This window comes from Cupressus sempervirens, chromosome 2, assembly GCF_028749045.1.
Source record: "Cupressus sempervirens isolate cs-2001-9-10 chromosome 2, ASM2874904v1, whole genome shotgun sequence".
Lineage (NCBI taxonomy): Eukaryota > Viridiplantae > Streptophyta > Pinopsida > Cupressales > Cupressaceae > Cupressus > Cupressus sempervirens.
In genome coordinates this window covers 128,166,181-128,178,444 of record NC_143119.1, presented here as the reverse complement: position 1 = coordinate 128,178,444, position 12,264 = coordinate 128,166,181, and the positions used below count along the sequence as shown (strand labels likewise).

At 36.3% G+C, this 12,264-nt stretch overlaps 1 protein-coding gene across 1 annotated transcript; it reads left to right on the top strand.

The window, feature by feature from the left end:
- The first annotated feature begins 7,722 nt into the window (after window positions 1-7,722).
- On the top strand, window positions 7,723-9,772 carry LOC149571369 (RING-H2 finger protein ATL60-like). Its single transcript, XM_089812911.1, has one exon. It carries the CDS (start codon window positions 8,322-8,324, stop codon window positions 9,276-9,278), a length of 957 nt encoding a protein of 318 aa, XP_089669037.1. The 5' UTR covers window positions 7,723-8,321; the 3' UTR covers window positions 9,279-9,772.
- The last annotated feature ends 2,492 nt before the right edge of the window (window positions 9,773-12,264 follow it).

The following is a 12,264-nucleotide window of genomic DNA, read 5'->3' as shown; positions in this document are numbered from 1 at the left end:
GCAGAATGAAGGAAATGAACAATCTGATTTTGAAGACGGAATACATGATGAAGAACAACCAGACAACGAAGTGCAAAGTGATCCAGAATCTGAAAGATCAAACATGGAAACAAGGACAGAGCCAAGATTATCCAAATATGTAAAAAGACATCACCCTGCTGAACAAATAATTGGTGACAAAGATGCAAGACCAATGACAAGGAACAGACTAAGACATGAATCATGTCTAATCAGCACATCTGAACTCAAGAAAGTGTATGGTGCATTACAAGATGATGAATGGTATAAAGCTATGGAAGAAGAAATTGATCAAATAAAGAAAAACAAAACTTGGAGTTTGGTTCCCAGATCAACTGACAAAAATGTGATTGGCACCAAGTGGGTATTTAGGAACAAGCTAGATGAGAATGGTGAGATTACCAGAAACAAAGCTAGACTAGTATGCAAGGGTTATGCTCAAGAAGAAGGAATAGACTATGGAGAAACATTTGCTCCTGTTGCTAGGATGGAAGGAGTAAGAGCCTTGCTTGCATATGCTGCCTACAAAAATTTTAAATTCTATCAGATGGATTTAAAATCTGCTTTCTTGAATGGTATACTAGAAGAAGAAGTCTACATTGAACAACCAGAAGGATTTGTTGATAAAAACAATAGGGATATGGTGTGTAAACTACACAAATCACTTTATGGTTTGAAACAAGCACCAAGAGCATGGTATGAGAGACTTCACAAGTATCTAGTGCAAATTGGATTTGAAAGAAATGATGATAATAGCAACATGTACATCAAAGCAAAAGAAGGTAAAGACATTATTGTATCTAAAATTTTTGTGGATGACATAGTATTTGGTGGAAAGGAAGTACTTTGCAAAGGCTTTGCTGACAAAATCAGACATGAATTTGAGATGTCTATGTTTGGAGAAATCAAATTTTTTGTTGGCTTACATGTACATCAACTCAAAAATGGAATATTTATTACACAATCAAAGTACATCAAAGAGATTCTTAAAACGTTTGGACTGGAGGAATCCAAACCAGTCAACACACCAATGGCCACAGGAAATAAGTTGTCCAAAAATGATGAGTCAGCTGAAGTCAATCAAACAATGTACATATTCATGATTGGAAAATTACAGTATGTAGTACACAGCAGACCAGACATAGCATTAGCAGTTGGAATAGTGGCTAGGTTCTCTGCTAATCCTAAAGAAAACCATCTTATAGCAGTAAAAAGAATAATGAGATATCTCAAAGGAACTGATAACTTTGGTCTATACTACAAAAAGAGTGAGAAATTTGAACTCAATACATACACTGATGCAGATTGGGGAGGAAACATTGATGATAGAAAAAGCACAAGTGGAGGTGCATTATTTTTAGGCAAAAGGCTAGTTACCTGGACTAGTAAGAAACAAACATGCACATCCCAGTCCACTGCAGAGTCAGAATATGTGGCAGCTGCAGTCAATTGCACAAACATTGTATGGCTCACACATCTATTGAATGGAATGAAAGAAGAGGTAACCAAACCTGTGATATTGTATTGTGACAATACAAGTGCTATAAACATATCCAAAAATCTAGTAATGCATGCAAAAACCAAGCACATTGCAATCAAGTATCATTATGTCAGAGAATTGGTAGAAGACAAACAAGTGAAGCTGGAGTACATTCACACAAAGGAACAAATTGCAGATATTTTCACCAAACCATTGCCCAAGGATGCTTATGAATATCTTAGAGGCAAGTTGGGGGTAATACCCCTAACTCAAGCAGTTTAAGGCAACAAGGAAGCTGCCTTGCATCAACAGAAATCAAACATTGGAACAGTAATAGGTTGATGCAAAGGATGATAGCAGGAACAGAAACTCCAAATCAGTCACAAGCATGGTGACAGAGGGAGAAAGACAAAGAAAAAGCCAAAGCTTATATTTTGCATGATAAAGATGTTTCATCTTTGGCATTTATGTCAAAGAGGGAGAAATATGACGAAACTGATCTATGCAAAGAAAGAGGGAGATATATATGAAAGAGGGAGATATATGCGATCAGTAGTAAAGATGCAGTAGCACAGAAAAGAAACAGATAATATATACAATCAGTTTTGGTGGTAACTAAGTTGATCCATTGATCAGTTTGGTTTGCCATCAATGCCAAAGAGGGAGATTGTTAGAAATGATTGAATTGATAATAAGAGTTGTTGGAATGATAAAGAATGTTCTCAATCATTGTTTTGTCATTGATGTCAAACTTGCTACTTGCAAGAATGACAATTGCTTTAGTGATCCAAATACTATCAATTAGTTGGTTGACAAGGTGGTGGCAATCAATAAGATGTAACTAGAACACCTAGAGAAAGGTTGAAGTTATGATGTTGTAATGAAGTACTAGGATCAGCTAAGCCATTGATGAAAAAGTATATTTGATAACATACTATAAGATACAGAAAAAAGGGCACACTGAAACATATTAAAGAGGTTAGGTGTTAGCTAAGTCTTTTACAAAGCTCAACTAAGAGAAGGTGCCAAGTATATCATATAAGCCGAGTGATCTTCAGGTGCCGAGTAAAGAGTAGGTGCCGAGTAACACAATTTTCTGTAGGTGCTGAGTAACACAGTTTTGTGTAGATGTCGAGTAACACTGAGATGTCGAGCATCAGTAAAACAAATAATGCCAAGTTGCTGCATTATTTCGAAGATCGAAGATTCGCCAGAACTAAGCCGACAAGGTTATTACTTAGAAGTTTGTAAATTAAATAGAAGATAAGAATGATGAGCTAGTGGCATAGAACACCATGTAAAACGTTTTTGAGGATACAGCTGGCAAAGTTTCTAGAAGAGAACAAGATATGGGGTAAATACATTGTATTTTACCTAATCCATATTGAAACCCTAAAAGTGAAGAGGGAGAATTGAGCGGCAAAGGCATATCAAATCTCTATATAAGGAGTCATTAGTTAATGAAAAAAATTAATGAGAGAGGGGTGGTCAAGCATGAAAGTGTAAAGTGCTGAAGAAGGTGGAAAAGAGGAAAGAGAGCATAGTTACTCTGTTTCAATAAGAAGACCCCTGATATGGATGCATTAGTACAGTGAGTTAGAAGACTCAAGGAGACGAAGCTTGAATAGATGACAAGCAGTCAGAGCTGAAGAGATAAAAGCCAAGCATAAGGACTAAACTGAAAGTGTGATCTAAAATCTACAAAGTATGTTGTAAGTTATATCATATCAAAAGTTCATTGTTGTTACTTTCTAGCAATTGTAACAATTAGTTTAAATCCTATGGACTTAGGTTGGTTTGATAGCCATGAGATAAATCCTTTAACAGGGTGGCATTCCCAGTGAATGTTCTAAAGTCCTTTAACCAGGCCCATTCCTAACAGTTTGGTGAAATCCTCTAACAAGGTCACATTTAACAGTGTGTTGTAAGCCTTTAACAAGGCAGGCCTTTAACAGGGCATCACTTCAGAAGAGTGAGAATCGAGTAGCATGTTACTGGTGGTTTTTCCCAAATTGGGTTTCCACGTAAATCATTGTGTCATGTGTTGATCTTGCATGTTTTATCTTTGCATGTTGATTTACTGTAACTTGCTAATATGATTGATTTAAGCTTGGATGGTTAAAAGGTTTATGAGTTCACTACATTTGGTGAAAAAAAAAAAAAGTTTTATTAGGGCATTTGGGACCTTGAATAACTGATTCACCCCCCCTCTCAGTTATTCTAAAAGATTCTAACACTTGTGGTTGTGGGTTAGGCATCAAAAGAAAACAAGGCTTAGGTTCATCCTCCATGTCCCATAAGAATTCCTTTTTATCAACCATCATAATTTTGGCTTCCCTCTCTTTATTTTCTTCTACTTCTTCATGATCAACAAATGGAATCAATCTAATCACCTTTCCATCCTTCTTAATGGTATATATATTGAGTTTTCCATCATGTTGTGCCTACAAATCATATTGCCAAGGCCTACCGAATAATAGGTGGCATGCATCCATGTCAACTATATCACACAAAATTCTATTCTTATACTTTCCAATATGAAAATCAACCCATGCTTGCTCATTTACAAGAGTTTGTTGACCCTTTGTTAGCCATGAAACCTTATAAGGAAAAGGATGAGGTATTGTCCTAAGTTTTAACTTGTGAACCATCTCAAGAGAAACTAAATTCTTAGTAGATCCTGAGCCAATAATGACTTTACATACCTTACCTCTGGATTTGCAAGCAGTCCTAAAGATAGTTTTCCTTTGTGGTGGTTCCATGGTAGTAGGTACTTTCAAAAGTGTTCTTTTCAACATTAAACTTTCTCCTCTTTCAAGTACACTATCTGAGTCAAGCATCTCCTTCTCTTGTAATTCATCATATTGTACCAAATGTGTTCTTCTTTCACCTTGTGAACTTGAACTAGCTCTATCCGGACACCTAGATGCATAATGTCCCTCCTTATTGCAATTGAAATAAATGATTGGACTTTCCCTTCTACCACCAAATCCACCTCTTGAATTGCCTCTTCTACCTCTAAAATTTCCTTCGCTTTGACTGGTTTCTTGCTTTATCTCCTTATGATCTTCATGGTTTTGTCCTCTTCCTTGGAAATTTCCTCTTCCCCTTTGATTTCTTCTTCTTTCTCTTTTATTTTGTTCTTGCCTTCTTTTCGATTTGGCTTCCACCTTCAATCCTAGTTGATAACATTTCTGTACTATATCAAGACACAATAAATTAAGTACTTCTTGAATGTTCAACCTCAATCCATTGAGATATCTAGCAACTTTTACACTTTCACATTCACTCTGCTTTGCCCTTAGACTTATTTTTTGAAATTTTTCAATATAGGCTATGACATCTAGCTCCTTTTGTCTTAAACTTTGTCTCCTTCGATGAAGTCAGAATTCATAATCCTCAGGTAAGTATGTTTCTCTCACCTTGGCACACATCCTTTCCCATGAAGTTATCATGTTCTTACCTTCTTTGACCCTTTCTCCTTGAGTGAAATTCCATCAAGTGAGGGCTGGTCCCTTCAACTTTGACTTGGAAATTTTTACCTTGTCCTTTTTTGCTATATTTTCACATTCAAAATGGTTGTTCAAGGATTTTATCCAATCCACAACAGCATCATCATCCATCTTTCCCGAGAAGATGGGTAGGTCACCTTTGGCATCCTTCTTGCCAACTCTTTCAAGGGCTTCTATGAAGTATCTCTGGTCTGTAGATAAGTTAGCCACCTCTTGCTCAAGGTTATCCTCTTCTTCCCCTTCTTCCTCTTGCTTTGAGCAAATCTTTGCTCTCTTTTCCATTTGGCCCTTCAGCTTCTCAAATTCATCCAATAACCACTTATTGGTTTTCTAGTGTTCTTGCATCTTCCTTGCTAGTTCAGCATTGGTGACCATGTTTGATGTTTCAGCTTCTGACTCTGATCCAGACATAAAATCCAATTGCCTCAGGAGCTTTCCCCAAGCTCTGATACCAAAAATGATGCAGAGATAAACTCAACGGAAGTAAAAACAAAAGGAACCAACACTAGAAAGAGATAGATAATAACATTCTTCTAATTGATTCATCAAATGAATACTATATACACTTGCTCTCCTACAAATTTCTTCTCCTTGTAACTTCGTATCCAAAAACTTCACTAAACCTAAACCTAAAAACTCTATTTATACTTGCTAGGACGGTCTATGAAACATTCTAGATTATTATAAAATAGGAAAACCAACCCAAAGAGACTTCTCGCCAAAACGACTTACAAAATATTCTAGATCAATATAGATAGGGAAGAATGCCCCACAATGGTTTGAATAAATCCCAAGAAAAGATCTTATCCTAATGAAAAAATCAGGATAAATTCCTTGAATTGGCTCGTGCATAAATCACATCCAAAATAACTTTATGTGGGTGCTCCTGCACCACATTGGTTTCTTTCTTCTTTTGGACGAGCTTTCATCCCTCTTCTTGATCCATTTTTGTTGTTTGGCTCCAAGGGATTTGGGGGGATGGTTGATGCCTACTTCCTTCTTGGGCCATGATATGTTTTGGTTGATTGGATAAATTTGATAAGATTTCCCTAATTTATCTAAGCACATGATAACTTCTTCTCTCTTTCTTTATGAAGCTTTGAAAGGGCCTCAAAGTTATTTCTGCATATGATTAATGGTGTCATTATCTGCTTGAGTCTGAGAGCCACTCTATTAAAGGGTTTCTCGTAGAGAATACCATCGACACTTATTTTTCTTTGTGTTTTCTGTCATATTCTTTACAATTAGGGTTAGATATTTTATTTTTTGTGAGTTGTTTTGAATAATATTTTGGGTTCACAAATTTCGCTCATTGCTCTGCTATAGTTTGCACCTTCAAATTTTATAAATTGTGTATATGTAATTGATATAGATTTGTGAATATATTAAGACATGTTTAATTCAATTGCACATAGTTTTTATATAAAAAAATGTAAATATTTAAGATATTAAATATTGAAAATAATTATTTAATTATAAAATAAATAAATATTATTTTTAAAATTATATTCAAGTTATCTAACTTAATATATAAATTTATTTTAAAAATTGTTATAGAATTTTATTTTTCTTTAAAATAAAATCCTTAAACAAAAACCTATTAAATAAATTATTTATGTACATCACTTTAACTATTGAAATAAAAAATGTAACTTTCACTTTCAAATTTAATTTATAAAGAATACCTTTAAAGTTATCAAAACAATGTGAGTTTTAATAGAAAAACAACATACATCACAAAAACGCACTTAGAGCACATTGCAATGGTTGTAATAGGAGTTGTTAACACCTACACTTGTTGATTGAATAACCAACATTTTTTACAAGATTGTACAGATAGTTGTGATTTTAAAGTTGTTCTTGCTAATGACGACTACCCATAATTGAATGAAAAGTGTCACTTTTCCCAAAAAACAACTAATAGTGTGATGCCACATCAGCTGCACAAGTATGAGGGTCTCCAATGTACTATGATTGGTCTCACTTTTTTGGGGGGTTCTTTTGGACACCTTGGCAGAAAACATGTTGATATGGCATCATATTTGATGATGTGGCTCTAAAACCTTAGTTATAAGAGGGGACTTGCCAAGTAAGCACTATAAAAAAATGGGAGAAATTTCTAATTTCTACATAAGATTTTGAGAAGCAAGTTAGATTGCTCATCTAGTAGATCTTCTCCCCTTGTTATAGAAGATAAATGTAAGATACATAAAGGAAAGTCATGAATGTACTATAGCATGGCACATCCACCCAAAGAATTTTGTAAGTGCCAATTATAAAGACATACATAGACTTGTCTTTGTTTTGCATTTGATAACTGCTACAACTATAAATTAAGACTAGAAAATTCAAACTGTATTAGATGTCATAAATACTAATTTCATTACTATAATATTATTATTGAATTTTTCAATATAAAGAAATAATTTAAATATAATAAATAATTATGATCCCATCACTACACATGTTCATCCGTAGGTTCAATGGAGACCTACCTAGATCCTTGAAATCAGGAAGAGTTTAAAACGTGAAAAATTAAGTTAATCAAGGGTGATATAAATTTTTAAATTAAGAGTGTTACAGTACCGCTTGTTTGGATACCCACTCTTGTATAGTTTCAAACGTGAAAATACAGTCAACCCGGCAATCCCAGTGTGAAACCGTAAAATCAACCATTTATGACCGATCTCAATCCACATAAAACCTCATGTTCTTCGAGCGATGAAATTCCTGTTACTCCGTAGAAATTTGCACAATTGACAGCAATTGGTCAGAGCGGGGACTTCCTGGTAAAGAAGTAGCAAACAATCAGAACAGACGAGTCAAACAACAATTCCATATCTGACGTCAGGAGCCAAAAACGTGTGGAAAATTCCCTCACGAAATTTCCTACAGAGCCCCCTAAGTACTGGTGCATCAACAGCGTACATGAATTCCTAGCCCCTTGGGATGAATCCCGAACCTATATTTTGACTACTGTGAAAACCGCAGAATGGACTTTCCCTTTGAGGCGGCTATGTCAGACCAATACAGGTGGACGACGACCGAAGAAATAATAAAAAACTCATGGCGGCCGCCGCGTGAGTGTTTATATTTCAGACTGCATTTCCCAATCGCCGCACGTTATAGAAACTACGATCGTCATTTCCGGGCAAATCTCATCGATCCCTCAGATTTGCCGACTCTTAAATTGAAGGGATTCTTGACTTTAATTTCTAAAACCTGAAGTGCAGGGCGTCTTGAATTTGCTTTCGAAACCCTAAATCGGAGATAAAGATTTCACAGTGGCAAAGATTTCCAGGTCTTGGACAATGGATCCTAATGATACATTCAACCAAAATAATGATTTGGGTGAAAAAACGTATGCAATAAGCGGAAAAATAATGCTGGCAGCCATTGTTGTTCTGTTCACAGTCGTGCTTTTCATCCTCCTGCTGCACATTTACGCCAGGTTTTTCTGGCAGCGGGCGCTGGGAATGAATCGGCGGCGAGGCGGATCGTCTCGCCGGCGCCGGTTGGCTTTCTCCGGGGACGAAGATCCGGCGAGGCTTTACAGAGTCGGCCTCGAGAAATCCGTGATCGAAACCCTACCAGTGTTTGTGTACCGCGCCGAGAATTTCAAAGACGATGCCCTAGAATGCGCCGTTTGCCTCTGCGAATTCGAGGAGAACGAAAAGGCCAGATTGTTGCCTAAATGCAACCACAGTTTTCACATCGAGTGCATCGACATGTGGTTTGATTCGCATTCGACATGTCCGCTCTGTCGAACCAGCGCTCAGCCCGATCCGGCGATGTTGCAGCTCGATGGCGCGGTTGCGGCAGCCGGTGAAAGTTCCGGCACCGCCGGCGTACAGGAGGGTTCGAGTGTTTTCATCACCATCGACGGAAATCGCAACGGGGATCTGTGCGATTCGTGCAGGCACGATGACGGTCTTCCCTCGCCGACTTACCCCACCAATGTTCTGTTTTGGGGCAGCCAAAGTAGGGTTAGTTCGAGGAATCTAACTGAAGGGACTTCTTCCCGGAAATCTATGGGAAGAATCGCTGTGGACATTCCGGCCAGAAGGGCCGATAGCTTTTACTCCCCGAGAGATCATCAGCAGATGTTTTCTCCCGGCGGTCCTTCGTCCCTCAAATCGCCCGGCCCTTCGTCCCTCAAATCGCCCACCACTCGCCTCCGATCTTTGAAACGGATTTTGAGCCGGTCGATTCCGCCGAGCCCTGATGGCAGTGTGCATGTTGAAAAGGATGGTTCAGCCCAGGTTTGAAGAAGATTTAGAAGATGAATTTGGTTCAGAGAGCAACAGATCTTGGCCTGGCCTGTAACGAGGGTTAATAGTGGGGGGACAGACTTTCAATTAAGTTCTATATATCAGGATGAATTTAGCTCGGAGAGCGATAAATCTTGATCTGACCTGTAATTAGGGTTAGTGGCGGACAACTGAAAAGATGGGAGTTCAACCAGACAGATTGGAAATGATCTTGCAAATAACAGGAGGTTTTGTTCTTCAAAACCCTCTCTGTAATTCTCTTGCACAAGTACGCGAGACCAGATATTGGCATTCTGTATATTTTGTTGTTTTGAATTATTTATTCGATTTCTTGTAATCCATGCCCGGATTTATGAGGGATCGGCAAGCAATAAAGTTTTTGGGTCAGTTTTACCAAAGAATGAGGGTGAAGCCACCTTCAGGGGTAAAATCTTTCCTATTCCATGTTCTTCCTTACAATTTGATAATATAAGAGATACTTTTCCCTTTCTGATTGTGGATACAGTGTGTAATTAATAATGTTGAACAACAAAACATACACTGTATAGATCAGAAGATCTTGCATCTTTGTATAATAAACTGAAAAAGTAGTGCCAACTATCTACAGTCATTATTCAGCAAAGTCTTCGAACTCTGTCTCTTTTTCATGGAAAAAGTTTAAACTATATATTAATGATCTTTTATGGTCTGCTTGAAAGGAATCAATATGCCATAGATTTTGTAGGTCATGGAGCAATAAATTTGAAGTGCTCCTACAGGTGATCATACAAAAAATATTAATCTGTATTCAGCAACGAATGCCTTAATGCTCTGTTTTTGTCTTGGTTGAAGACTTCTACTTGTAATTTTCTCATGATCCCTTCTTGGGCTTTGAAGAATAAACAAATTACAAATGTATTTTTTAATTTTATCAAGCAGTGCAGGTGAAGGTGAAGTCAAGGGAGGTTGAGTTTGTTCTCCTTTTCTTATCTTGGTGATAAATCCTAGAATATCATTGAAATGTCTAACACAAAGATGATAACACAATCAAATAAAGAAAAATGTTAGATAAGAAATTTGATAGTTCAGCATTACTCTTTAGATTCTTATACAGAGTGTCTGTTTCTAGATTCTTATACAAAGTGTCTGGTATCTTGATTATACAAGAATCTTTTCTTTCTTTCAAACAAAATAACACCAAAAAGTCAACGGGCCCTTGGTCTACTGGTGAAGTTGAATGGCTCACAAAGAGCCCACCAAGGATCAAGTCTTGCTGAGTGCAAGGCCCATAGACATCATAAGGGATGAGGCTGGGATCGTGCCTCGGGCGAATTTGGCAGCGTGGATGCTTTTCAGTCCTTGGCTCTTAGTCAAATAGGTGTTCAGTATTCAGGCACGTGTGGGCCCGTATCGGGTACCTAAAAGTTAATGGTGGCCTTCGCTGGTTGGTAGCTCGCAGGGTTCGTGCCTCGCTGGACTGCCTCGCAGGTCTGAACCGTCCATCAAAAGAAAAAAAATGACACCAATAATTGCACCAGTCATAATTGAGATGAGTCCACCTAAACATGCATTGAAACCACGGCTCTATAAATAGTCAATGGAGAGATGCAAAAATGCCAAAAGGCATGCCCAATTTCCTTGCTTTGGGTAGCGGTGAAGTACCAACTACCCCGCAATAGTCGGATATAATCGGATCCGAATTCTTTTCTACGAGATTTTTTTTATAAAGAAAACAGGCCCAACAAATTTCATGATATTTTCATTCTAACCTTAAATTCGATAAAGCTAGTGATCATGTCACTTTATCTTTGAAATTCTCCATTGGGTTAGTTTCGGATTCATGTGTTGAATTAATACATGGAATATTTTTCAAAATTAAGTATGCAAAACAAAATATTAAGAATTAAAAGTAATATTTACAATTATATTATTTTTGATAAATTCAAGTTTATGATATATATTCATTATTAATTTTAGATGAATGTGCTTGTAAATTTTTATATTAATAGTTTGTATCATATTCTCTGATCTATTAACAAATTAATAAAATTTTAAAGAAAACAATTTAGAATTGGTGATGGGTGAGTCAATTTATAACTTGAGAAGAAATTGAATGAATTCAATCCATAATTGATGACTTGATGGGGAGAGATAACAACCAATTTGCATAAAGATGATAGGGTAGTCAAGTCATTGGAAAACAAGTTTATAATTATTCAATTATTCAATTATTCAATTTTATTTTTATTTTGAATTCAAATAAATTGTTAAATTGTTTACTGATGGAATATAATTTCATTACTTGAGACCTAAATTAATCTATTAATAAATAATATGTGAAATGGCTTACTTTTAAATCAAATAAACAAAAGAATATTATTTTATAGATTTAATTGTGACAAAGTAACAAGCTAGGATGATTTTTTTTCATAAATCAAGAGGTGATGTATTTGAAATTGTAAGTATTGATGACTTTAATGTCTATATTTTGCCCATCTTTAAAATGACATTACAATTAGTAGTTCTGTCATTTTGAGCAAAGAAAACATGTATGAATACAATGTGTGTCAACATTTATGAGAGATAATGCCCCTTGAATCAAAGGTTAAGGGTTGATTGATATGATTGATTAGATTGATCAATTGATCCAATGATTGAATTTGAAGGATGATTCAATGCTTGGATAAATTTTGCATTTAAATTTTGAATTTAATTTTTAAGATTGAATTGGATGATGTGATAACGGTGGTCCCTTGAGAGGATGGTCATGTTGTAACAACGTGATTGCACTCTCAAATTAGATTGAGTGAAATTAGCAAAAACAAAAAGGATGAATGGAGGTTGAATGAAAGGATAGGAATGATATAATAAATTATTGGTTAGGATAGGGGTAAATACTATGAAATTTGGAAGAAGATTTGGAGGGTGCAAAGATATAAAAGAGAAGAATGGTAAGGATTATTTGTAAGTGTACAAGCCCATGTCACACTTTTATAAAGGAAAA

What these genes read in the sequence shown, in the direction of transcription:
- LOC149571369 (XM_089812911.1), top strand. Translation starts at nt 8,322, where the DNA reads ATGGATCCTAATGATACATTCAACCAAAATAATGATTTGGGTGAAAAA.